The following is a 27896-nucleotide window of genomic DNA, read 5'->3' as shown; positions in this document are numbered from 1 at the left end:
ACCAGCTGTTCCTAGCTCATCCCAGTGTCCTCACCAGCTGTTCCTGACTCAACCCAGTGTCCTCACCAGCTGTTCCTGACTCATCCCAGTGTCCTCACCAGCTGTTCCTAACTCACCCCAGTGTCCTCACCATCTGTTCCTGACTCATCCCAGTGTCCTCACCAGCTGTTCCTGACTCATCCCAGTGTACTCACCAGCTGTTCCTGACTCTCTAGCTGAATCACGGCCTGCCTGGCCAGCTCGTCTTTGGCCAGGAGAGCAGCCTGTCTCTCAGCCTCCAGCCTGGCTGCATCCTGCTCCACCCTCCTCCTCTCCTCTTCCAGACGGACAGCTCTCTCCAGCTGCTCCTGCAGTTCTGTGACAGACAGACAGACATTATATTGAAATACATATACACATATATACACATATATACACTGCTCAAAAAAACAAAGGGAACACTTAAACAACACAGTGTAACTCCAAGTCAATCACACTTCTGTGAAATCAAACTGTCCACTTAGGAAGCAACACTGATTGACAATAAATTTCACATGCTGTTGTGCAAATGGAATAGACAACGGGTGGAAATTATAGGCAATTAGTAAGACACCCCCAATAAAGGAGTGGTTCTGCAGTTGGGGACCACAGACCACTTCTCAGTTCCTATGCTTCCTGGCTGATGTTTTGGTCACTTTTGAATGCTGGCGGTGCTTTCACTCTAGTGGTAGCATGAGACGGAGTCTACAACCCACACAAGTGGCTCAGGTAGTGCAGCTCATCCAGGATGGAACATGAATGCGAGATGTGGTGTCCAGAGCATGGAGGCGCTACCAGGAGACAGGCCAGTACATCAGGAGACGTGGAGGAGGCCGTAGGAGGGCAACAACCCAGCAGCAGGACCACTACCTCCGCCTTTGTGCAAGGAGGAGCAGGAGGAGCACTGCCAGAGCCCTGCAAAATGACCTCCAGCAGGCCACAAATGTGCATGTGCCTGCTCAAACGGTCAGAAACAGACTCCATGAGGGTGGTATGAGGGCCCGACGTCCACAGGTGGGGGTTGTGTTTACAGCCCAACACCGTGCAGGACGTTTTTCATTTGCCAAAGAACACCAAGATTGCCAAATTCGCCACTGGCGCCTTGTGCTCTTCACAGATGAAAGCAGGTTCACACTGAGCACATGTGACAGGCGTGACAGAGTCTGGAGACGCCGTGGAGAACGTTCTGCTGCCTGCAACATCCTCCAGCATGACCAGTTTGGTGGTGGGTCAGTCATGGTGTGGGGTGGCATTTCTTTGGGGGGCTGCACAGCCCTCCATGTGCTCGCCAGAGGTAGCCTGACTGCCATTAGGTACCGAGATGAGATCCTCAGACCCCTTGTGAGACCATATGCTTGTGCGGTTGGCCCTGGGTTCCTCCTACTGCAAGACAATGCTAGACCTCATGTGGCTGGAGTGTGTCAGCAGTTCCTGCAAGAGGAAGACATTGATGCTATGGACTGGCCCGCCCGTTCCCCAGACCTGAATCCAATTGAGCACATCTGGGACATCATGTCTCGCTCCATCTACCAACGCCACGTTGCACCACAGACTGTCCAGGAGTTGGCGGATGCTTTAGTCCAGGTCTGGGAGGAGATCCCTCAGGAGACCATCCGCCACCTCATCAGGAGCATGCCCAGGCGTTGTAGGGAGGTCATACAGGCACGTGGAGGCCACACACACTACTGAGCCTAATTTTGACTTGTTTTAAGGACATTACATCAAAGTTGGATCAGCCTGTAGTGTGGGGTACAGGATGGTGAAGGTGGGGTACAGGAGGGTGAAGGTAGGGTACAGGAGGGTGAAGGTAGGGTACAGGAGGGTGTAGGTGGGGTAGGTGGGGTAGGTGAGAGTGAAGGTGAGGTAGAGGAAAGTGATGGTGAGGTAGAGGAGAGTGAAGGTAGGGTAGAGGAGGGTGAAGGTAGGGTAGAGGAGGGTGAAGGTAGGGTAGAGGAGGGTGAAGGTGAGGTAGAGGAGGGTGAAGGTGGGGTAGGTGAGAGTGAAGGTGGGGTAGGTGAGAGTGAAGGTGAGGTAGAGGAGGGTGAAGGTGGGGTAGAGGAGGGTGAAGGTGGGGTACAGGAGGGTGTAGGTGAGGTAGAGGAGGGTGAAGGTGGGGTAGTGGAGAGTGAAGGTGGGGTAGAGGAGGGTGAAGGTGGGGTAGAGGAGGGTGAAGGTGGGGTAGAGGAGGGTGTAGGTGGGGTACAGGAGGGTGAAGGTAGGGTACAGGAGGGTGGGGTACAGGAGGGTGAAGGTGGGGTACAGGAGGGTGAAGGTGGGGTAGAGGAAGGTGAAGGTGGGGTACAGGAGGGTGAAGGTGGGGTACAGGAGGGTGAATGTGGGTAGAGGAGGGTGAAGATGGGGTAGAGGAGGGTGAAGATGGGGTACAGGGGGGTGAAGGTGAGGTACAGGGGGGTGAAGGTGAGGTACAGGGGGGTGAAGATGGGGTACAGGAGGGTGTAGGTGGGGTAGAGGAGGGTGAAGGTGGGGTAGAGGTGGTCTTGTATGGCTCAGTTGGTAAAAGAGTGACACTATCAACACCAAGGTTGTAGGTTCAATTCCCACTGAGATTATATAGTAAATCATATATGTTTGTGTTCACTTTACCCAGGGGAAGTGTAGGGGATTAAGGCAAGCTATGCTGCTAGTTAAAAGGTTATCTTGACTATTCCTCTGTAATCAAAGATCTGACTAGTTAATACATGAGTTTCAACTTCACTCAGCCTTATAAAGAGCAAGGCTGTTGTCTCTAATTTATCCCAAAGTGTTCCCTTCCCCTCTGATTTGATATTTGGCTAAGAAATATGGCGGAAACTCCCACCGGTCTATGCCTCCACCAATCCAAGGATTTTATATGATTGGGAAGTAGTGAACGAGTGTACACTTCAGGAGAAAGGAGATACTACTTGGGACGCATCCCAAGTCTGAAGGGAAGCAAGTCAACATTTGATGGTAGTATCTCTACAGACAATACAGTCTATTTAATGATTAGATTATGAAGGAAGGGAGTCTCTGGCACAGCCTGCCTTCCTATGAATGATTAGATTATGAAGGAAGGGAGTCTCTGACACACCCTGCCTTCCTATGAATGATTAGATTATGAAGGAAGGGAGTCTCTGGCACACCCTGCCTTCCTATGAATGATTAGATTATGAAGGATGGAAGTCTGTCTGGAAATCTGTGGTGCACCCTACCTTCCTTACCAATAGTACATGTCCTTACCTCTCTCTGCCTTCTTGGTTGTCTCCTCAAACTGGTACAGCCTCAGCATCAAGTCCTGCTTCTCTCTCTCCATCTGATCCTTCTCTTTCTCCATGGCCTCCCGTTTCTTCTTCTCATTCTCCAGCTGGGCCCTGAAAACAGGAGTAGGTGATTGGGACTTTTTATATTGGTGTATCTTCGCCCGGTTCGACTCCTGAGACACGGAAGCCACACAGTACAGACAGCAGTTCACAGATAAGGTGAAAGCGGGGTACAGGATGGTGAAGGTGGGGGTGCAGAAGGGTGAAGATGAGGTACAGGAGGGTGAAGGTGGAGGGTGAAGATGAGGTACAGGAGGGTAAAGATGAGGTACAGTAGGGTGAAGGTGGGGTACAGTAGGGTAAAGGTGGGGTACAGTAGGGTGAAGATGAGGTACAGGAGGGTGACGGTGGGGTACAGTAGGGTGAAGGTAGGGTACAGGATGGTGAAGGTGGGGGTGAAGATGAGGTGCAGGAGGGTGAAGGTGGAGGGTGAAGATAAGGTACAGGAGGGTGAAGGTGGGGGTGCAGAAAGGTGAAAATGGGGTACAGGTGGGTGAAGGTGGGGTACAGTAGGGTGAAGATGGAGGGTGAAGATGAGGTACAGGAGGGTGAAGGTGGGGGTGCAGAAGGGTGAAGGTGAGGTACAGGAGGGTGAAGGTGGGGTACAGGAGGGTGAAGATGGAGGGTAAAGGTTGGGTACAGCAGGGTGAAGATGAGGTACAGGAGGGTGAAGATGAGGTACAGGAGGGTGAAGATGAGGTACAGGAGGGTGAAGATGAGGTGCAGGAGGGTGAAGATGAGGTGCAGGAGGGTGAAGGTGGGGTACAGGAGGGTAAAGGCGGGGTCCAGCAGGGTGAAGGTGGGCTACAGCAGGGTGAAGGTGGGGTACAGGAGGGTAAAGGTGGAGGGTAAAGGCGGGGTACAGCAGGTTGAAGGTGGGCTACAGCAGGGTGAAGGTGGGCTACAGTAGGGTGAAGGTGGGCTACAGCAAGGTGAAGGTGGGCTACAGCAGGGTGAAGGTGGGCTACAGGAGGGTAAAGGTGGGCTACAGGAGGGTAAAGGTGGGGTACAGGAGGGTGAAGGTGGGGTACAGGAGGGTGAAGGTGGGGTACAGGAGGGTAAAGGTGGGGTACAGGAGGGTAAAGGTGGGGTACAGTAGGGTGAAAGTGGGGTACAGTAGGGTGAAGGTGGGGTACAGTAGGGTGAAGATGGGGTACAGTAGGGTGAAGGTGGGGTACAGGAGGGTGAAGATAGGGTACAGGAGGGTGAAGATGGGGTACAGGAGGGTGAAGGTGGGGTACAGTAGGGTACAGTAGGGTGAAGGTGGGGTACAGTAGGGTACAGTAGGGTGAAGGTGGGGTACAGTAGGGTGAAGGTGGGGTACAGGAGGGTGAAGGTAGGGTACAGTAGGGTGAAGGTGGGGTACAGCAGGGTGAAGGTGGGGTACAGGAGGGTGAAAATGGGGTACAGGTACAGGAGAAGGGATTGTGAGAGACCGAAGACGCACAGCACAGCCAGCAGTTCACAAGCATCATAAAAACACAATTATACAGTGAACGCCACATTACGCCACGCGACGTTGGCTAATAAACTCGTAACACTTTAATGCTTGTTAGCTGTAAAGGTTTCATATAAAGGTTTGCTATAAAGCTGAGTGACGGAGCTGTAGAAATATAACCACTCTGAAATTCATAGACGGAGCTGTGTATTCCACAGAATCCATGTGATAATAAATGCTATGTATCTCTCTCTGCGTCTCTCTCTGCGTGTCTCTACATCAAATAATAGTGACCTACAGAGCCTTCGGAAAGTATTCAGACCCCTTCTTCACTTTTCCCACATTTTGTTACATTACAGCCTTATTCTTAAATTGATGAAATAATGTTTTCCTCGTGAATCTGCACACAATACCCCGTAATGACATCACAATACCCCATAATGACATCACAATACCCCATAATGACATCACAATACCCCATAATGACATCACAATACCCCATTATGACATCACAATAAACCTATAATGACAAAGCGAAAACAGGTTTTTCAATTTTTTTTCTTCATATGTATGAAAAAAAAACAGCAGATACCTTATTTACATACACTACTGTTCAAAAGTTTGGGGTCACCTAGAAATGTCCTTGTTTTTCAAAGAAGAGCACATTTTTTGTCCATTAAAATAATATCATATTGATCAGAAATACAGTGTAGACATTGTTAATGTTGTAAATGACGATTGTAGCTGGAAACGGCTGATTTTTTTATGGAATATCTACATAGGCGTACAGGTGAAGGTGTGGTCCTGTGTACAGGTGAAGGTGTGGTCCTGTGTACAGGTCTATACAGGTGAAGGTGTGGTCCTGTGTACAGGTGAAGGTGTGGTCCTGTGTACAGGTCTATACAGGTGAAGGTGTGGTCCTGTGTACAGGTGAAGGTGTGGTCCTGTATACAGGTGAAGGTGTGGTCCTGTGTACAGGTGAAGGTGTGGTCCTGTGTACAGGTGAAGGTGTGGTCCTGTGTACAGGTGAAGGTGTGGTCCTGTGTACAGGTGAAGGTGTGGTCCTGTGTACAGGTGAAGGTGTGGTCCTGTATACAGGTGAAGGTGTGGTCCTGTGTACAGGTGAAGGTGTCGTCCTGTGTACAGGTGAAGCTGTGGTCCTGTGTACAGGTGAAGATGTGGTCCTGTATACAGGTGAAGCTGTGGTCCTGTGTACAGGTGAAGGTGTGGTCCTGTGTACAGGTCTATACAGGTGAAGGTGTGGTCCTGTGTACAGGTCTATACAGGTGAAGGTGTGGTCCTGTGTACAGGTGAAGGTGTGGTCCTGTGTACAGGTCTATACAGGTGAAGGTGTGGTCCTGTGTACAGGTCTATACAGGTGAAGGTGTGGTCCTGTGTACAGGTGAAGGTGTGGTCCTGTGTACAGGTCTATACAGGTGAAGGTGTGGTCCTGTGTACAGGTCTATACAGGTGAAGGTGTGGTCCTGTGTACAGGTGAAAGTGTGGTCCTGTGTACAGGTGAAGGTGTGGTCCTGTGTAGTCCTGTGTACAGGTGAAGTTGTGGTCCTGTGTACAGGTGAAGGTGTGGTCCTATGTACAGGTCTATACAGGTGAAGGTGTGGTCCTGTGTACAGGTGAAGGTGTGGTGCTGTGTACAGGTGAACGTGTGGTCCTGTATACAGGTGAAGATGTGGTCCTGTATACAGGTGAAGGTGTGGTCCTGTGTACAGGTGAAGGTGTGGTCCTGTGTACAGGTGAAGGTGTGGTCCTGTGTACAGGTCTATACAGGTGAAGGTGTGGCCCTGTGTACAGGTGAAGGTGTGGCCCTGTGTACAGGTGAAGGTGTGGTCCTGTGTACAGGTGAAGGTGTGGCCCTGTGTACAGGTGAAGGTGTGGTCCTGTATACAGGTGAAGGTGTGGTCCTGTGTACAGGTGAAGGTGTGGTCCTGTGTCTTACCTTTCCATCTGTTTCTGGTGCTTCTCCTCCCTGGCCTTAGTCTTCATCTGCTGCACCTCGATGGTGTCTGGCTTCCTGCGTTTCATGTATAGATCATGGTTCCCCATGCACAGAGCCAGGATACGCTTATTCATGCCCAGCCGAGGGGCGTAGAACACAAAATCCTGAGAATATATGTTGGGTTTTATTAAACCGCTCTCTCGCGCTCGCTCAGTCTCAATCGCTCTCTCAGTCTCAATCGCTCTCAATCTCAATCGCTTTCTCGCGCTCTCTCAATCTCAATCGCTCTCTCAATCTCAATCGCTCTCTCAATCTCAATCGCTCTCTCAATCTCAATCGCTCTCAATCTCAATCGCTCTCTCGCGCTCTCTCAATCTCAATCGCTCTCAATCTCAATCGCTCTCAATCTCAATCGCTCTCTCGCGCTCTCTCAGTCTCAATCGCTCTCAATCTCAATCGCTCTCAATCTCAATCGCTTTCTCGCGCTCTCTCAGTCTCAATCGCTCTCAATCTCAATCGCTCTCTCAATCTTAATCGCTCTCAATCTCAATCGCTCTCAATCTCAATCGCTCTCAATCTCAATCGCTCTCTCGCGCTCTCTCAATCTCAATCGCTCTCTCGCGCTCTCTCAATCTCAATCGCTCTCTCAATCTCAATCGCTCTCTCAATCTCAATTGCTCTCAATCTCAATCGCTCTCTCTCACACACACACAGACACTTGTTTACACTCTCTCTGGTGTACTGAACAAGACCTGAGGCTTACAGCAGTAACTTGACTGACATCATTAAAGGAATATCAGAGGACTCACGGGAGCTTTCTTATCAATGGGCTTGATGATGAACTTTTTATCATTGAATGAAATGTTCCTAATTTCACTCCAGGGAAACCCGATCTTTGGTGTCAGTCTGGAAGAGAGAACAAACATTCAGCAGCTAAAAAAGTGCAAACAAAGCGTTGTGACTCCTTTACGTACTACTAATATCATGATGTAATCAATACTGTTTAGAGGACTCAGGAGAACTAGGGTAACGACCTCCCCATAACATCCACAACCTGCCGGTCATGTAGAGGTAGAGTAGAGTAGAGTAGAGTAGAACAGAGTAGAGTAGAACAGAGTAGAGTAGAGTAGAGTAGAACAGAGTAGAGTAGAGTAGAACAGAGTAGAGTAGAACAGAGTAGAGTAGAGTAGAGTAGAGTAGAACTAGGGTAACGACCTCCCCATAACATCCACAACCTGCCGGTCATGTAGAGGTAGAGGTAGAGGTAGAGGTAGAGGTAGAGGTAGAGTAGAGTAGAGTAGAGTAGAGTAGAGTAGAGTAGAGTAGAGTAGAGTAGAGTAGAGTAGAGTAGAGTAGAGGTAGAGTAGAGTAGAGTGGAGTGGAGTAGAGTAGAGGTAGAGTAGAGTACAGAAGAGGTAGAGGTATAGTAGAGGTAGAGTGGAGTAGAGTAGAGGTAGAGTACAGAAGAGGTAGAGGTATAGTAGAGGTAGAGTGGAGTAGAGTAGAGTAGAGTAGAGTAGAGTAGAGTAGAGGTAGAGTAGAGTAGAGGTAGAGTAGAGTAGAGTAGAGTAGAGTAGAGTAGAGTAGAGTAGAGTAGAGTAGAGCAGAGTAGAGTAGAGTATAAGTAGAGTACAGTTAGCAGGCGTAGAGGTAGAGTAGAGGTAGAGTAGAGTAGAGTTAGAGGTAGAGTTATAGTAGAGGTAGAGTAGAGGTAGAGTAGAGTACAGTTAGCAGGCGTAGAAGAGGTAGAGTAGAGGTATAGTAGAGGTAGAGGTAGAGTAGAGGTGGAGGTATAGTAGAGGTAGAGTATAGGTAGAGTGGAGTAGAGTAGGGATAGAGTATAAGTAGAGGTAGAGGTAAAGTAATAGTAGCGGTAGAGGTAGATGTTTACCTGTCGTCCTTCTCGTAGATGTTGAGTCCCAGGGCATCTACCCCCAGCCACAGCTCTGTCCCCTTCCTGTTCTTGATGTCAAAGAAGTTTACTCCATACATCTCCAAGTCCTGGGCGATCTTCAGATACTCCAGCATAGCATCCTCCCTGTTCACAAAGCATCAATGGAATCCTAACTGTAATTGGTGGGAAAGGTCTGAATGTGGGAAAGGTCTGAATCCTAACTGTAATTGGTGGGAAAGGTCTGGATCCTAACTGTAATTGGTGGGAAAGGTCTGAATCCTTACTGTAATTGTTGGGAAAGGTCTGAATCCTAACTGTAATTGGTGGGAAAGGTCTGAATCCTAACTGTAATTGGTGGGAAAGGTCTGAATCCTTACTGTAATTGGTGGGAAAGGTCTGAATCCTAACTGTAATTGGTGGGAAAGGTCTGAATCCTAACTGTAATTGGTGGGAAAGGTCTGAATGTGGGAAAGGTCTGGATCCTAACTGTAATTGGTGGGAAATGTGGGAAAGGTCTGGATCCTAACTGGTCTGAATCCTAACTGTAATTGGTGGGAAAGGTCTGAATGTGGGAAAGGTCTGGATCCTAACTGTAATTGGTGGGAAAGGTCTGAATGTGGGAAAGGTCTGAATCATAACTGTAATTGGTGGGAAAGGTCTGAATCCTAACTGTAATTGGTGGGAAAGGTCTGGATCCTAACTGTAATTGGTGGGAAAGGTCTGAATCCTAACTGTAAATGGTCTGAATCCTAACTGTAAATGGGAAAGGTCTGAATCCTTACTGGGTGGGAAAGGTCTGAATCCTAACTGTAATTGTGGGAAAGGTCTGAATCCTAACTGTAATTGGTGGGAAAGGTCTGAATCCTAACTGTAATTGGTGGGAAAGGTCTGAATCCTAACTGTAATTAGTGGGAAAGGTCTGAATCCTAACTGTAATTGGTGGGAAAGGTCTGAATCCTAACTGTAATTGGTGGGAAATCCTAACTGGTCTGGAAAGGTCTGAATCTAACTGTAATTGGTGGGAAAGGTCTGAATCCTTACTTAATTGTTGGGAAAGGTCTGAATCTAACTGTAATTGGTGGGAAAGGTCTGAATCCTAACTGTAATTGGTGGGAAAAGGTCTGAATCCTAACTGTAATTGGTGGGAAAGGTCTGAATCCTAACTGTCAAACTGTAATTGTGGGAAAGGTCTGAATGTAATTGGGGAAAGGTCTGGATCCTAACTGTAATTGGTGGGAAAACTGGTCTGAATCCTAACTGTAATTGGTGGGAAAGGTCTGAATGTGGGAAAGGTCTGGTAATAACTGTTGGTGGGAATCTGGTGGGAAAGGTCTGAATGTGGGAAAGGTCTGAATCCTAACTGTAATTGGTGGGAAAGGTCTGAATCCTAACTGTAATTGGTGGGAAAGGTCTGAATCCTAACTGTAATTGGGAAAGGTCTGAATGTGGGAAAGGTCTGAATCCTAACTGTAATTGGTGGGAAAGGTCTGAATCCTAACTGTAATTGGTGGGAAAGGTCTGAATCCTAACTGTAAAAGGTCTGGTCCTAACTGTAATTGTGGGAAAGGTCTGAATCCTAACTGTAATTGGTGAGAAAGGTCTGAATCCTAACTGTAATTGGTGGGAAAGGTCTGAATCCTAACTGTAATTGGTGGGAAAGGTCTGGATCCTAACTGTTGGTGGGAAAGGTCTGGATCCTAACTGGGTGGGAAAGGTCTGGATCTGAAACTAACTGTAATTGGTGGGAAAGGTCTGAATCCTAACTGTAATTAGCGTTCACACTTACTTGAGCATAGCTCTGTGTTCCTCGTGCCAGGTCTGGATCCTAACTGTAATTGGTGGGAAAGGTCTGGATCCTAACTGTAATTAGCGTTCACACTTACTTGAGCATAGCTCTGTGTTCCTCGTGCCAGGTCTGGATCCTAACTGTAATTGGTGGGAAAGGTCTGGATCCTAACTGTAATTGGTGGGAAAAGGTCTGGATCCTAACTGTAATTGGTGGGAAAGGTCTGGATCCTAACTGTAATTAGCGTTCACACTTACTTGAGCATAGCTCTGTGTTCCTCGTGCCAGGTCTGGATCCTAACTGTAATTGGTGGGAAAGGTCTGGATCCTAACTGTAATTAGCGTTCACACTTACTTGAGCATAGCTCTGTGTTCCTCGTGCCAGGTCTGGATCCTAACTGTAATTGGTGGGAAAGGTCTGGATCCTAACTGTAATTAGCGTTCACACTTACTTGAGCATAGCTCTGTGTTCCTCGTGCCAGGTCTGGATCCTAACTGTAATTGGTGGGAAAGGTCTGAATCCTAACTGTAATTAGCGTTCACACTTACTTGAGCATAGCTCTGTGTTCCTCGTGCCAGGTCTGGATCCTAACTGTAATTGGTGGGAAAGGTCTGAATCCTAACTGTAATTAGCGTTCACACTTACTTGAGCATAGCTCTGTGTTCCTCGTGCCAGGTCTGGATCCTAACTGTAATTGGTGGGAAAGGTCTGGATCCTAACTGTAATTGGTGGGAAAGGTCTGGATCCTAACTGTAATTAGCGTTCACACTTACTTGAGCATAGCTCTGTGTTCCTCGTGCCAGGTCTGGATCCTAACTGTAATTGGTGGGAAAGGTCTGGATCCTAACTGTTAGCGTTCACACTTACTTGAGCATAGCTCTGTGTTCCTCGTGCCAGGTCTGGATCCTAACTGTAATTGGTGGGAAAGGTCTGGATCCTAACTGTAATTGGTGGGAAAGGTCTGGATCCTAACTGTAATGGTGGGAAAGGTCTGGATCCTAACTGTAATTAGCGTTCACACTTACTTGAGCATAGCTCTGTGTTCCTCGTGCCAGGTCTGGATCCTAACTGTAATTGGTGGGAAAGGTCTGGATCCTAACTGTAATTGGTGGGAAAGGTCTGGATCCTAACTGTAATTGGTGGGAAAGGTCTGGATCCTAAATGTAATTGGTGGGAAAGGTCTGGATCCTAACTGTAATTGGTGGAAAGGTCTGAATCCTTACTGTAATTGGTGGGAAAGGTCTGAATCCTAACTGTAATTGGTGGGAAAGGTCTGAATCCTAACTGTAATTGGTGGGAAAGGTCTGAATGTGGGAAAGGTCTGATCCTAACTGTAATTGGTGGGAAAGGTCTGAATCCTAACTGTAATTGGTGGGAAAGGTCTGAATGTGGGAAAGGTCTGGATCCTAACTGTAATTGGTGGGAAAGGTCTGAATGTGGGAAAGGTCTGAATCATAACTGTAATTGGTGGGAAAGGTCTGAATCCTAACTGTAATTGGTGGGAAAGGTCTGGATCCTAACTGTAATTGGTGGGAAAGGTCTGAATCCTAACTGTAAATGGTGGGAAAGGTCTGAATCCTAACTGTAATTGGTGGGAAAGGTCTGAATCCTTACTGTAATTGGTGGGAAAGGTCTGAATCCTAACTGTAATTAGTGGGAAAGGTCTGAATCCTAACTGTAATTGGTGGGAAAGGTCTGAATCCTAACTGTAATTGGTGGGAAAGGTCTGGATCCTAACTGTAATTGGTGGGAAAGGTCTGAATCCTTACTGTAATTGTTGGGAAAGGTCTGAATCCTAACTGTAATTGGTGGGAAAGGTCTGAATCCTAACTGTAATTGGTGGGAAAGGTCTGAATCCTTACTGTAATTGGTGGGAAAGGTCTGAATCCTAACTGTAATTGGTGGGAAAGGTCTGAATGTGGGAAAGGTCTGGATCCTAACTGTAATTGGTGGGAAAGGTCTGAATCCTAACTGTAATTGGTGGGAAAGGTCTGAATGTGGGAAAGGTCTGGATCCTAACTGTAATTGGTGGGAAAGGTCTGAATGTGGGAAAGGTCTGAATCATAACTGTAATTGGTGGGAAAGATCTGAATCCTAACTGTAATTGGTGGGAAAGGTCTGGATCCTAACTGTAATTGGTGGGAAAGGTCTGAATCCTAACTGTAATTGGTGGGAAATGTCTGAATCCTAACTGTAATTGGTGGGAAAGGTCTGAATCCTTACTGTAATTGGTGGGAAAGGTCTGAATCCTAACTGTAATTGGTGGGAAAGGTCTGAATCCTAACTGTAATTGGTGGGAAAGGTCTGAATCCTAACTGTAATTGGTGGGAAAGGTCTGAATGTGGGAAAGGTCTGGATCCTAACTGTAATTGGTGGGAAAGGTCTGAATCCTAACTGTAATTGGTGGGAAAGGTCTGAATGTGGGAAAGGTCTGGATCCTAACTGTAATTGGTGGGAAAGGTCTGAATGTGGAAAGGTCTGAATCCTAACTGTAATTGGTGGGAAAGGTCTGAATGTGGGAAAGGTCTGAATCCTAACTGTAATTGGTGGGAAAGGTCTGAATCCTAACTGTAATTGGTGGGAAAGGTCTGGATCCTAACTGTAATTGGTGGGAAAGGTCTGAATCCTAACTGTAATTGGTGAGAAAGGTCTGGATCCTAACTGTGAGAAAGGTCTGGATCCTAACTGTAATTGGTGGGAAAGGTCTGGATCCTAACTGTAATTGGTGGGAAAGGTCTGGATCCTAACTGTAATTGGTGGGAAAGGTCTGGATCCTAACTGTAATTGGTGGGAAAGGTCTGAATCCTAACTGTAATTAGCGTTCACACTTACTTGAGCATAGCTCTGTGTTCCTCGTGCCAGGTCTGGATCCTAACTGTAATTGGTGGGAAAGGTCTGGATCCTAACTGTAATTAGCGTTCACACTTACTTGAGCATAGCTCTGTGTTCCTCGTGCCAGGTCTGGATCCTAACTGTAATTGGTGGGAAAGGTCTGGATCCTAACTGTAATTGGTGGGAAAGGTCTGGATCCTAACTGTAATTGGTGGGAAAGGTCTGGATCCTAACTGTAATTAGCGTTCACACTTACTTGAGCATAGCTCTGTGTTCCTCGTGCCAGGTCTGGATCCTAACTGTAATTGGTGGGAAAGGTCTGATCCTAACTGTAATTAGCGTTCACACTTACTTGAGCATAGCTCTGTGTTCCTCGTGCCAGGTCTGGATCCTAACTGTAATTGGTGGGAAAGGTCTGGATCCTAACTGTAATTAGCGTTCACACTTACTAACTGGATAACTGTGGTGGGAAAGGTCTGAATCCTAACTGTAATTAGCGTTCACACTTACTTGAGCATAGCTCTGTGTTCCTCGTGCCAGGTCTGGATCCTAACTGTAATTGGTGGGAAAGGTCTGGATCCTAACTGTAATTGGTGGGAAAGGTCTGGATCCTAACTGTAATTGGTGGGAAAGGTCTGGATCCTAACTGTAATTAGCGTTCACACTTACTTGAGCATAGCTCTGTGTTCCTCGTGCCAGGTCTGGATCCTAACTGTAATTGGTGGGAAAGGTCTGGATCCTAACTGTAATTGGTGGGAAAGGTCTGGATCCTAACTGTAATTGGTGGGAAAGGTCTGGATCCTAAATGTAATTGGTGGGAAAGGTCTGGAAACTGTAATTGGTGGAAAGGTCTGAATCCTTACTGTAATTGGTGGGAAAGGTCTGAATCCTAACTGTAATTGGTGGGAAAGGTCTGAATCCTAACTGTAATTGGTGGGAAAGGTCTGAATGTGGGAAAGGTCTGGATCCTAACTGTAATTGGTGGGAAAGGTCTGAATCCTAACTGTAATTGGTGGGAAAGGTCTGAATGTGGGAAAGGTCTGGATCCTAACTGTAATTGGTGGGAAAGGTCTGAATGTGGGAAAGGTCTGAATCATAACTGTAATTGGTGGGAAAGGTCTGAATCCTAACTGTAATTGGTGGGAAAGGTCTGGATCCTAACTGTAATTGGTGGGAAAGGTCTGAATCCTAACTGTAAATGGTGGGAAAGGTCTGAATCCTAACTGTAATTGGTGGGAAAGGTCTGAATCCTTACTGTAATTGGTGGGAAGGTCTGAATCCTAACTGTGTGGGAAAGGTCTGAATCCTAACTGTAATTGGTGGGGAAAGGTCTGAATCCTAACTGTAATTGGTGGGAAAGGTCTGGATCCTAACTGTAATTGGTGGGAAAGGTCTGAATCCTTACTGTAATTGTTGGGAAAGGTCTGAATCCTAACTGTAATTGGTGGGAAAGGTCTGAATCCTAACTGTAATTGGTGGGAAAGGTCTGAATCCTTACTGTAATTGGTGGGAAAGGTCTGAATCCTAACTGTAATTGGTGGGAAAGGTCTGAATGTGGGAAAGGTCTGGATCCTAACTGTAATTGGTGGGAAAGGTCTGAATCTAACTGTAATTGGTGGGAAAGGTCTGAATGTGGGAAAGGTCTGGATCTAACTGTAATTGGGGAAAGGTCTGAATGTGGGAAAGGTCTGAATCATAACTGTAATTGGTGGGAAAGATCTGAATCCTAACTGTAATTGGTGGGAAAGGTCTGGATCCTAACTGTAATTGGTGGGAAAGGTCTGAATCCTAACTGTAATTGGTGGGAAAGGTCTGAATCCTAACTGTAATTGGTGGGAAAGGTCTGAATCCTTACTGTGGTGGGAAAGGTCTGAATCCTAACTGTAATTGGTGGGAAAGGTCTGAATCCTAACTGTAATTGGTGGGAAAGGTCTGAATCCTAACTGTAATTGGTGGGTCTGAATGTGGGAAAGGTCTGGATCCTAACTGTAATTGGTGGGAAAGGTCTGAATCCTAACTGTAATTGGTGGGAAAGGTCTGAATGTGGAAAGGTCTGGATCCTAACTGTAATTGGTGGGAAAGGTCTGAATGTGGGAAAGGTCTGAATCCTAACTGTAATTGGTGGGAAAGGTCTGAATGTGGAAAGGTCTGAATCCTAACTGTAATTGGTGGGAAAGGTCTGAATCTAACTGTAATTGGTGGGAAAGGTCTGGATCCTAACTGTAATTGGTGGGAAAGGTCTGAATCCTAACTGTAATTGGTGAAAAGGTCTGGATCCTAACTCTGGATCTAACTGTAATTGGTGGGAAAGGTCTGGATCCTAACTGTAATTGGTGGGAAAGGTCTGGAAACTGTAATCTGGGAAAGGTCTGGATCCTAACTGTAATTGGTGGGAAAGGTCTGAATCCTAACTGTAATTAGTCTGAATCTCTGTGTTCCTCGTGCCAATCTAACTGTAATTGGTGGGAAAGGTCTGGATCCTAACTGTAATTAGCGTTCACACTTACTTGAGCATAGCTCTGTGTTCTGAAGGTCTGGATCCTAACTGTAATGGGAAAGGTCTGGATCCTAACTGTAATTGGTGGGAAAGGTCTGGATCCTAACTGTAATTGGTGGGAAAGGTCTGGATCCTAACTGTAATTAGCGTTCACACTTACTTGAGCATAGCTCTGTGTTCCTCGTGAGGTCTGGATCCTAACTGTAATTGGTGGGAAAGGTCTGGATCCTAACTGTAATTAGCGTTCACACTTACTTGAGCCTGGATCCTAACTGTAATTGGTGGGAAAGGTCTGGATCCTAACTGTAATTAGCGTTCACACTTACTTGAGCATAGCTCTGTGTTCCTCGTGCCAGGTCTGGATCTAACTGTAATTGGTGGGAAAGGTCTGAATCCTAACTGTAATTAGCGTTCACACTTAAGCATAGCTCTGTGTTCCTCGTGCCAGGTCTGGATCCTAACTGTAATTGGTGGGAAAGGTCTGAATCCTAACTGTAATTAGCGTGGGCAAAGGATCCTAACTGTAATGGTGGGAAAGGTCTGGATCCTAACTGTAATTGGTGGGAAAGGTCTGGATCCTAACTGTAATTAGCGTTCAACTTACTGAAGCTCTGTGTTCCTCGTGAAAGGTCTGGATCCTAACTGTAATTGGTGGGAAAGGTCTGGAAACTGTAATTAGCGTTCACACTTACAGGCATGGGAAGGTCTGGATCCTAACTGTAATGGTGGGAAAGGTCTGGATCCTAACTGTAATTGGTGGGAAAGGTCTGGATCCTAACTGTAAGGGTCTGGATCCTAACTGGGAAAGTGTTCCTCGATGCCAGGTCTGGATCCTAACTGGAGTAATTGGTGGGAAAGGTCTGGATCCTAACTGTAATTGGTGGGAAAGGTCTGAATCCTAACTGTAATTGGTGGGAAAGGTCTGAATGTGGTGGAAAGGTCTGGATCCTAACTGTAACTGTAATTGGTGGGAAAGGTCTGAATCCTAACTGTAATTGGTGGGAAAGGTCTGAATGTGGGAAAGGTCTGGATCTAACTGTAATTGGTGGGAAAGGTCTGAATGTGGGAAAGGTCTGAATCATAACTGTAATTGGTGGGAAAGGTCTGAATCCTAACTGTAATTGGTGGGAAAGGTCTGGATCCTAACTGTAATTGGTGGGAAAGGTCTGAATCCTAACTGTAAATGGTGGGAAAGGTCTGAATCTAACTGTAATTGGTGGGAAAGGTCTGAATCCTTACTGTAATTGGTGGGAAAGGTCTGAATCTAACTGTAATTAGTGGAAAGGTCTGAATCCTAACTGTAATTGGTGGGAAAGGTCTGAATCCTAACTGTAATTGGTGGGAAAGGTCTGGATCCTAACTGTAATTGGTGGGAAAGGTCTGAATCCTTACTGTAATTGTTGGGAAAGGTCTGAATCCTAACTGTAATTGGTGGGAAAGGTCTGAATCTAACTGTAATTGGTGGGAAAGGTCTGAATCCTTACTGTAATGGTGGGAAAAGGTCTGAATCCTAACTGTAATTGGTGGGAAAGGTCTGAATGTGGGAAAGGTCTGGATCCTAACTGTAATTGGTGGGAAAGGTCTGAATCCTAACTGTAATTGGTGGGAAAGGTCTGAATGTGGGAAAGGTCTGGATCCTAACTGTAATTGGTGGGAAAGGTCTGAATGTGGGAAAGGTCTGAATCATAACTGTAATTGGTGGGAAAGGTCTGAATCCTAACTGTAATTGGTGGAAAGGTCTGGATCCTAACTGTAATTGGTGGGAAAGGTCTGAATCCTAACTGTAATTGGTGGGAAAGGTCTGAATCCTAACTGTAATTGGTGGGAAAGGTCTGAATCCTTACTGTAATTGGTGGGAAAGGTCTGAATCCTAACTGTAATTGGTGGGAAAGGTCTGAATCTAACTGTAATTGGTGGGAAAGGTCTGAATCCTAACTGTAATTGGTGGGAAAGGTCTGAATGTGGGAAAGGTCTGGATCCTAACTGTAATTGGTGGGAAAGGTCTGAATCCTAACTGTAATTGGTGGGAAAGGTCTGAATGTGGGAAGGTCTGGATCTAACTGTAATTGGTGGGAAAGGTCTGAATGTGGGAAAGGTCTGAATCCTAACTGTAATTGGTGGGAAAGGTCTGAATGTGGGAAAGGTCTGAATCCTAACTGTAATTGGTGGGAAAGGTCTGAATCCTAACTGTAATTGGTGGAAAGGTCTGGATCCTAACTGTAATTGGTGGGAAAGGTCTGAATCCTAACTGTAATTGGTGAGAAAGGTCTGGATCCTAACTGTAATTGGTGAGAAAGGTCTGGATCCTAACTGTAATTGTGGTGAAAGGTCTGGATCCTAACTGTAATTGGTGGGAAAGGTCTGGATCCTAACTGTAATTGGTGGGAAAGGTCTGGATCCTAACTGTAATTGGTGGGAAAGGTCTGAATCCTAACTGTAATTAGCGTTCACACTTACTTGAGCATAGCTCTGTGTTCCTCGTGCCAGGTCTGGATCCTAACTGTAATTGGTGGGAAAGGTCTGGATCCTAACTGTAATTAGCGTTCACACTTACTTGAGCATAGCTCTGTGTTCCTCGTGCCAGGTCTGGATCCTAACTGTAATTGGTGGGAAAGGTCTGGATCCTAACTGTAATTGGTGGGAAAGGTCTGGATCCTAACTGTAATTGGTGGGAAAGGTCTGGATCCTAACTGTAATTAGCGTTCACACTTACTTGAGCATAGCTCTGTGTTCCTCGTGCCAGGTCTGGATCCTAACTGTAATTGGTGGGAAAGGTCTGGATCCTAACTGTAATTAGCGTTCACACTTACTTGAGCATAGCTCTGTGTTCCTCGTGCCAGGTCTGGATCCTAACTGTAATTGGTGGGAAAGGTCTGGATCCTAACTGTAATTAGCGTTCACACTTACTTGAGCATAGCTCTGTGTTCCTCGTGCCAGGTCTGGATCCTAACTGTAATTGGTGGGAAAGGTCTGAATCCTAACTGTAATTAGCGTTCACACTTACTTGAGCATAGCTCTGTGTTCCTCGTGCCAGGTCTGGATCCTAACTGTAATTGGTGGGAAAGGTCTGAATCCTAACTGTAATTAGCGTTCACACTTACTTGAGCATAGCTCTGTGTTCCTCGTGCCAGGTCTGGATCCTAACTGTAATTGGTGGGAAAGGTCTGGATCCTAACTGTAATTGGTGGGAAAGGTCTGGATCCTAACTGTAATTAGCGTTCACACTTACTTGAGCATAGCTCTGTGTTCCTCGTGCCAGGTCTGGATCCTAACTGTAATTGGTGGGAAAGGTCTGGATCCTAACTGTAATTAGCGTTCACACTTACTTGAGCATAGCTCTGTGTTCCTCGTGCCAGGTCTGGATCCTAACTGTAATTGGTGGGAAAGGTCTGGATCCTAACTGTAATTGGTGGGAAAGGTCTGGATCCTAACTGTAATTGGTGGGAAAGGTCTGGATCCTAACTGTAATTAGCGTTCACACTTACTTGAGCATAGCTCTGTGTTCCTCGTGCCAGGTCTGGATCCTAACTGTAATTGGTGGGAAAGGTCTGGATCCTAACTGTAATTGGTGGGAAAGGTCTGGATCCTAACTGTAATTGGTGGGAAAGGTCTGGATCCTAAATGTAATTGGTGGGAAAGGTCTGGATCCTAACTGTAATTAGCGTTCACACTTACTTGAGCATAGCTCTGTGTTCCTCGTGCCAGGTCTGGATCCGCTGCTCCCACTGTTCTTTAGACAGCTTGTGTTGATCCAGCACTCTGAGAGAAGAAGAAGAAGGAGAAGAAGAAGGAGAAGGAGAAGAAGAAGAAGAAGAAGAAGAAGAAGAAGAAGGAGAAGAAGAAGAAGAAGAAGGAGAAGAAGAAGAAGAAGAGAAGAAGAAGAAGAAGGAGAAGGAGAAGAAGAAGAAGGAGAAGAAGAAGGAGAAGGAGAAGAAGAAGAAGGAGAAGAAGGAGAAGAAGAAGAAGAAGAGAAGAAGGAGAAGAAGAAGAAGAAGAAGGAGAAGAAGAAGGAGAAGAAGGAGAAGAAGAAGAAGGAGAAGAAGAAGAAGGAGAAGAAGGAGAAGAAGAAGAAGAAGAAGAGAAGAAGGAGAAGAAGAAGACTTTATTAGTCCATTTTCTTTTCAGTCAGGAAATGTGTCTTCTGTTTATCACCTCTGAAAGACACACTAACACACACACACACACACACACACAGTGTCTTCGGAAACTATTCAAACTCTGACTTTTTCCATTATTGTTGAATGGATAAAAAAAAGATCCTCATCAATCTACACACTACCCCATAACGACATCACACTACCACATAACGACATCACACTACCCTATAACGACATCACACTACCCCATAATGACATCACACTACCACATAATGACATCACACTACCCTATAACGACATCACACTACCCCATAATGACATCACACTACCACATAACGACATCACACTACCCTATAACGACATCACACTACCCCATAACGACATCACACTACCCTATAACGACATCACACTACCCCATAATGACATCACACTACCCCATAACGACATCACACTACCCCATAACGACATCACACTACCCTATAACGACATCACACTACCCCATAATGACATCACACTACCCCATAATGACATCACACTACCCCATAACGACATCACACTACCCCATAATGACATCACACTACCCTATAACGACATCACACTACCCCATAACGACATCACACTACCCCATAACGACATCACACTACCCTATAACGACATCACACTACCCCATAACGACATCACACTACCCCATAACGACATCACACTACCCCATAACGACATCACACTACCCCATAACGACATCACACTACCCCATAACGACATCACACTACCCCATAATGACATCACACTACCCCATAACGACATCACACTACCCTATAACGACATCACACTACCCCATAACGACATCACACTACCCTATAACGACATCACACTACCCCATAACGACATCACACTACCCCATAACGACATCACACTACCCCATATTGACATCACACTACCCTATAACGACATCACACTACCCCATAACGACATCACACTACCCCATAATGACATCATACTACCCCGTAACGACATCACACTACCCCATATTGACATCACACTACCCTATAACGACATCACACTACCCCATAACGACATCACACTACCCCATAACGTCATCACACTACCCCATAACGACATCACACTACCCCATATTGACATCACACTACCCTATAACGACATCACACTACCCCATAACGACATCACACTACCCCATAACGACATCATACTACCCCATAACGACATCACACTACCCCATATTGACATCACACTACCCTATAACGACATCACACTACCCCATAACGACATCACACTACCCCATAACGACATCACACTACCCCATAACGACATCACACAACCCCATAACGACATCACACTACCCCATAACGACATCACACTACCCCATAACGACATCACACTACCCCATAACGACATCACACTACCCCATAACGACATCACATCAATACCCCATAATTACAAAGTGAAAATAGGCTTTTAGAAATGGAGGGAAATGTATTAGAACCACCCCCCCCCCCCCCCAGAAATGCCTTATTTTCGTAAGTATTCAGACACTTTGCTATGAGACTCGAATTGATTGGAGGCCACCTTTGGTAACTTCAATTGATTGGATATGATTTGGAAAGGCACCTTTCTATAGAAGGTCCCACAGTTGACAGTGTATGTCAGAGCAAAAACCAAGCCATGAGGTGGAAGAAATTGTTTGTAGAGCTCCGAGACAGGATTGTGTCGATGCACAGACCTGGGGAAGGGTACCAAAACATTTCTGCAGCATTGAACGTCCCCAAGAACACAGTGGCCTCCATCATTCTTAAATGGAAGAAGTTTGGAACAACCAAGACTCTTCCTAGAGCTGGCCGCCCGGCCATACTGAAAATCGGAGGAGAAGGGCCTTGGTCAGGGAGGTGACCACAAACCTGATGGTCACTCTGACAGAGCTCCAGAGTTCCTCTGTGGAAATGGCAGAACCTTCCAGAAGAACAACCATCTCTACAGTACCCCACCAATCAAGCCTTTATGGTAGAGTGGCCAGACAGAAGCCACTTCTCAGTAAAAGGCCCATTACAGCCCGCTGGCAGTTTACCAAAAGGCACCTAAAGGACTCTCAGACCATGAGAAACAAGATTCTCTGGTCTGATGAAACCAAGATTGAACTCTTTGACTTGAATGCCAAGCATCACATCTGGAGGAAACCTGGCACCATCCCTACGGTGAAGCATGGTGGTGACAGCATCATGTCTGGAGGACACCTGGCATCATCCCTATGGGGAAGCATGGTGATGGCAGCATCATGTCTGGAGGACACCTGGCACCATCCCTACGGTGAAGCATGGTGGGGGCAGCATCATGCTGTGGGGATTTTTTTCAGTGTCAGGGACTGGGAGACTAGTCAGGATTGAGGGAAAGATGAACAGAACAAAGTACAGAGAGGTCCTTGATGAAACCCGGCTCAGAGTGCTCAGGACCTCAGACTGGGTTGAAGGTTCACCTTCCAACAGGACAACGACCCTAAGCACACAGCCAAGACAATGCAGGAGGGGCTTCGGAACAAGTCTCTGAATGTCCTTGAGTGGCCCAGCCAGAGCCCGGACTTGAACCCAGTTGAACATCACTGGAGAGACCTGTAAATAGCTGTACAGCAACGCTCCCCATCCAACCTGACAGAGCTTGAGAGGATCTGCAGGAAAGAATGGGAGAAACTACCCAAATGTAGGTGTGCAAATCTTGTAGCGTCATACCCAAGAAGACTCAAAGCTGTAATCACTGCCAAAGGTGCTTCAACAAAGTACTGAGTAAAGAGTCTGAATTCTTACGTACATTTCAGTTTTTTATTTAGAATAAAATTGTAAACATTTGTAAAAAACAGTTTTGCTTTTTATGGGGAATTGTGTGTAGATTGATGAGGGGAAAAACAATTGAATCCATTTTAGAATAAGGCTGTAACGTAAAACAAAATGTGGAAATTGTCAATGGGTCTGAATACTTTCCGAATGCACTGTATGTGTATTTATTATGGATCCCCATTAGTTCCTGCCAAGGCAGCAGCTACTCTTCCTGGGGTTTATTATGGATCCCCATTAGTTCCTGCCAAGGCAGCAGCTACTCTTCCTGGGGTTTATTATGGATCCCCATTAGTTCCTGCCAAGGCAGCAGCTACTCTTCCTGGGGTTTATTATGGATCCCCATTAGTTCCTGCCAAGGCAGCAGCTACTCTTCCTGGGGTTTATTATGGATCCCCATTAGTTCCTGCCAAGGCAGCAGCTACTCTTCCTGGGGTTTATTATGGATCCCCATTAGTTCCTGCCAAGGCAGCAGCTACTCTTCCTGGGGTTTATTATGGATCTCCATTAGTTCCTGCCAAGGCAGCAGCTACTCTTCCTGGGGTTTATTATGGATCCCCATTAGTTCCTGCCAAGGCAGCAGCTACTCTTCCTGGGGTTTATTATGGATCCCCATTAGTTCCTGCCAAGGCAGCAGCTACTCTTCCTGGGGTTTATTATGGATCTCCATTAGTTCCTGCCAAGGCAGCAGCTACTCTTCCTGGGGTTTATTATGGATCCCCATTAGTTCCTGCCAAGGCAGCAGCTACTCTTCCTGGGGTTTATTATGGATCTCCATTAGTTCCTGCCAAGGCAGCAGCTACTCTTCCTGGGGTTTATTATGGATCCCCATTAGTTCCTGCCAAGGCAGCAGCTACTCTTCCTGGGGTTTATTATGGATCCCCATTAGTTCCTGCCAAGGCAGCAGCTACTCTTCCTGGGGTTTATTATGGATCCCCATTAGTTCCTGCCAAGGCAGCAGCTACTCTTCATGGGTGGCCAAGCTGTGTGCAAGTATTTTAAACAGACAGCTCGGTCAATACCTCTTACAAAAACAAGTAGTGATGAAGTCAATCTCTCTTCCACTTTGAGCCATGAGAGAATTACATGCATCTCATTAATGTTAGCTCTCTGTGTACATCCAAGGGCCAGCCGCGCTGTCCTGTTCTGAGCCATTTGCAATTTTCCCAAGTCCCTCTTTGTGTCACCTGACCACACGACTGAACAGTAGTCCAGGTGAGACAACACTAGGGCCTGTAGGACCTGCCTTGTTGATAGTGTTGTTAAGAAGGTAGAAACTAGGACCTGTAGGACCTGCCTTGTTGATAGTGTTGTTAAGAAGGTAGAAACTAGAGCCTGTAGGACCTGCCTTGTTGATAGTGTTGTTAAGAAGATAGAAACTAGGGCCTGTAGGACCTGCCTTGTTGATAGTGTTGATAAGAAGGTAGAAACTAGGGCCTGTAGGACCTGCCTTGTTGATAGTGTTGTTAAGAAGGTAGAAACTAGGGCCTGTAGGACCTGCCTTGTTGATAGTGTTGATAAGAAGGTAGAAACTAGGGCCTGTAGGACCTGCCTTGTTGATAGTGCTGTTAAGAAGGTAGAAACTAGGGCCTGTAGGACCTGCCTTGTTGATAGTGTTGTTAAGAAGGTAGAAACTAGGGCCTGTAGGACCTGCCTTGTTGATAGTGTTGATAAGAAGGTAGAAACTAGGGCCTGTAGGACCTGCCTTGTTGATAGTGCTGTTAAGAAGGTAGAAACTAGGGCCTGTAGGACCTGCCTTGTTGATAGTGTTGTTAAGAAGGTAGAAACTAGGGCCTGTAGGACCTGCCTTGTTGATAGTGTTGATAAGAAGGTAGAAACTAGGGCCTGTAGGACCTGCCTTGTTGATAGTGTTGTTAAGAAGGTAGAAACTAGGGCCTGTAGGACCTGCCTTGTTGATAGTGTTGTTAAGAAGGTAGAAACTAGGGCCTGTAGGACCTGCCTTGTTGATAGTGCTGTTAAGAAGGTAGAAACTAGGGCCTGTAGGACCTGCCTTGTTGATAGTGTTGTTAAGAAGGTAGAAACTAGGGCCTGTAGGACCTGCCTTGTTGATAGTGTTGTTAAGAAGGTAGAAACTAGGGCCTGTAGGACCTGCCTTGTTGATAGTGTTGTTAAGAAGGTAGAAACTAGGGCCTGTAGGACCTGCCTTGTTGATAGTGCTGTTAAGAAGGTAGAAACTAGGGCCTGTAGGACCTGCCTTGTTGATAGTGTTGTTAAGAAGGTAGAAACTAGGGCCTGTAGGTCCTGCCTTGTTGATAGTGTTGTTAAGAAGGTAGAAACTAGGGCCTGTAGGACCTGCCTTGTTGATAGTGCTGTTAAGAAGGTAGAAACTAGGGCCTGTAGGACCTGCCTTGTTGATAGTGTTGTTAAGAAGGTAGAAACTAGGGCCTGTAGGACCTGCCTTGTTGACAGTGTTGTTAAGAAGGTAGAAACTAGGGCCTGTAGGACCTGCCTTGTTGATAGTGCTGTTAAGAAGGTAGAAACTAGGGCCTGTAGGACCTGCCTTGTTGACAGTGTTGTTAAGAAGGTAGAAACTAGGGCCTGTAGGACCTGCCTTGTTGATAGTGTTGTTAAGAAGGTAGAAACTAGGGCCTGTAGGACCTGCCTTGTTGATAGTGTTGTTAAGAAGGCAGAGCAGCGCTTTATTATGGACAGACTTCTCCCCATCTTAGCTACTACAGCATCAATATGTTTTGACCATGACAGTTCAGGGTTACTCCAAGCAGTTTAGTCACCTCAACTTGCTCAATTTCCACATGATTTATTACAATATTTAGTTGAGGTTAAGGATTTAGTGAATGATTTTTCCCAAATACAATGCTTTTAGCTTTTGAAATATTTAGGACTAACCTATTCCTTGCCACCTATTCTGAAACTAACTGCAGCTCTTTGTTAAGTGTTGCAGTCATTTCAGTCGCTGTAGTAGCTGACGTGTATAGTGTTGAGTCATCCACATACATAGACACACAGGCTTTACTCAAAGCCAGTGGCATGTCGTTAGTAAAGATTGAAAAAAGCAAGGGGCCTAAACAGCTGCCTTGAGGAATTCCTGCTTCTACCTGGATTATGTTGGAGAGGCTTCCATTAAAGAACACTGTGTTCTGTTAGACAAGTAACTCTTTATCCACATTATAGCAGGGGGTGTAAAGCCATAACACATACGTTTTTCCAGCAGCAGACTGTGATCAATAATGTCAAAAGCTGCACTGAAGTCTAACAAAACAGCCCCCACAATCATTGTATCATCAATTTCTCTCAGCCAATCATCAGTCATTGTGTAAGTGTTGTGCTTGTTGAATGTCCTTCCCTATCAGCTGAAAGTCTGTTGTCAATTTGTTTACTGTATAATAGCATTGTTTCTGGTCAAACACCATTTTTCCAGAAGTTTACTAAGGGTTGGTAACAGGCCGATTGGTCGGCTATTTGAGCCAGTAAAGGGGGCTTTACTATTCTTAGGTAGTGGAATGACTTTAGCTTCCCTCCAGGCCTGAGGGCTCTAGTAGGCTTAAATTGAAGATGTGGCAAATAGGAGTGGCAATATCATCTGCTATTATCCTCAGTCATTTTCCATCCAGATTGTCAGACTCTGGTGGCTTGTCATTGTTGATAGACAACAATCCTTTTTTCACTTCTTCCACACGGACTTTACGTAATTCAAAAGGACAATGCTTGTCTTTCATAATTTGGTCCGATATACTTGGATGTGTAGTGTCAGCTTTTATTGTCTGACATGTCATGCCTAGGTTTGCTAATCTTGCCAATGAAAAAATCATTAAAGTAGTTGGAAATATCAGTGGGTTTTGTAATGAATGAGTCATTTGATTCAATGAATGATGGAGCAGAGTTTGCCTTTTTTCCCAAAATTTCATTTAATGTGCTCCAAATCTTTTTACTATCATTCTTTATATCAATTATTTTTGTTTCATAGTATAGTTTATTTTTATTTCGTTTATTCACGTGATTTTTAAATTTGCAATACGTTTGCCAATCAATTGTACAGTCAGACTTAATTTCCATTCCTTTTGCATCTGTCACGTTCTGTCCATCGTTCGTATGTGTTTTCCTTGTTTTAGTGTTGGTCAGGACGTGATCTGGGTGGGCATTCTATGTTGTGTGTCTGGTTTGTCTATTTCTATGTTTGGCCTGATATGGTTCTCAATCAGAGGCAGGTGTTAGTCATTGTCTCTGATTGGGAACCATATTTAGGTAGCCTGTTTTGTGTTGGGTTTTGTGGGTGATTGTTCCTGTCTCTGTGTTTGTTTGTGCACCAGTATAGGCTGTTAGGTTTTCTCGTTACGTTTATTGATTTGTTAGTTTGTTCATGTGTCTTTATTAAAGTACCATGAATAGAAACCACGCTGCATTTTGGTCCGCCTCTCCTTCAACTCAAGAAAACCGTAACAGCATCATCCCTCTCAACCATACAATTTTTCAATTCCTCATCAATCCACGAGGATTTAACAGTTTTTACAGTCATTTTCTTAAAATGGGTGCATGTTTATTAGTAACTGGAATAAACAATTTCATAAATGTGTCAAGTTCACCATCTGGTTGCTCCTCATTACACACCACAGACCAGCAACTATTCTTTACATCATCAACATAGGAATCTCTACAAAATGTATTTTGTGACCTCTTATACACTATATTAGACCCAGCCTGACCTCTTATACACTATATTAGGCCCAGCCTGACCTCCTATACACTATATTAGGCCCAGTCTGACCTCTTATACACTATATTAGGCCCAGCCTGACCTCTTATACACTATATTAGGCCCAGCCTGACCTCTTATACACTATATTAGGCCCAGCCTGACCTCCTATACACTATATTAGGCCCAGCCTGACCTCTTATACACTATATTAGGCCCAGTCTGACCTCTTATACACTATATTAGGCCCAGCCTGACCTCTTATACACTATATTAGGCCCAGTCTGACCTCTTATACACTATATTAGGCCCAGTCTGACCTCTTATACACTATATTAGGCCCAGTCTGACCTCTTATACACTATATTAGGCCCAGTCTGACCTCTTATACACTATATTAGGCCCAGCCTGATCTCTTATACACTAGATTAGGCCCAGTCTGACCTCTTATACACTATATTAGGCCCAGTCTGACCTCTTATACACTATATTAGGCCCAGCCTGACCTCTTATACACTATATTAGGCCCAGCCTGACCTCTTATACACTATATTAGGCCCAGCCTGACC

General features: G+C 45.6%; 1 protein-coding gene across 1 annotated transcript in view; it reads right to left on the bottom strand.

The window, feature by feature from the left end:
• Positions 1 to 27896, bottom strand: part of ezra (ezrin a) — a 51057-nt gene that overhangs the window by 6192 nt on the left and 16969 nt on the right. Inside the window, exons 6-11 of the mRNA XM_065025941.1 lie at positions 19397 to 19480; positions 8604 to 8750; positions 7522 to 7618; positions 6713 to 6876; positions 3238 to 3368; positions 195 to 355 (exon numbers count right to left, since the gene is read on the bottom strand). Of these exons, the coding sequence (XP_064882013.1) occupies positions 195 to 355; positions 3238 to 3368; positions 6713 to 6876; positions 7522 to 7618; positions 8604 to 8750; positions 19397 to 19480 (784 nt within the window). The remainder of the gene's footprint in view (positions 1 to 194; positions 356 to 3237; positions 3369 to 6712; positions 6877 to 7521; positions 7619 to 8603; positions 8751 to 19396; positions 19481 to 27896) is intronic.

Source organism: Oncorhynchus nerka, linkage group LG12 (genome assembly GCF_034236695.1).
Source record: "Oncorhynchus nerka isolate Pitt River linkage group LG12, Oner_Uvic_2.0, whole genome shotgun sequence".
Lineage (NCBI taxonomy): Eukaryota > Metazoa > Chordata > Actinopteri > Salmoniformes > Salmonidae > Oncorhynchus > Oncorhynchus nerka.
The sequence above is the reverse complement of the archived record's forward strand: the minus strand, read 5'-3'. Positions and strand labels throughout refer to the sequence as shown.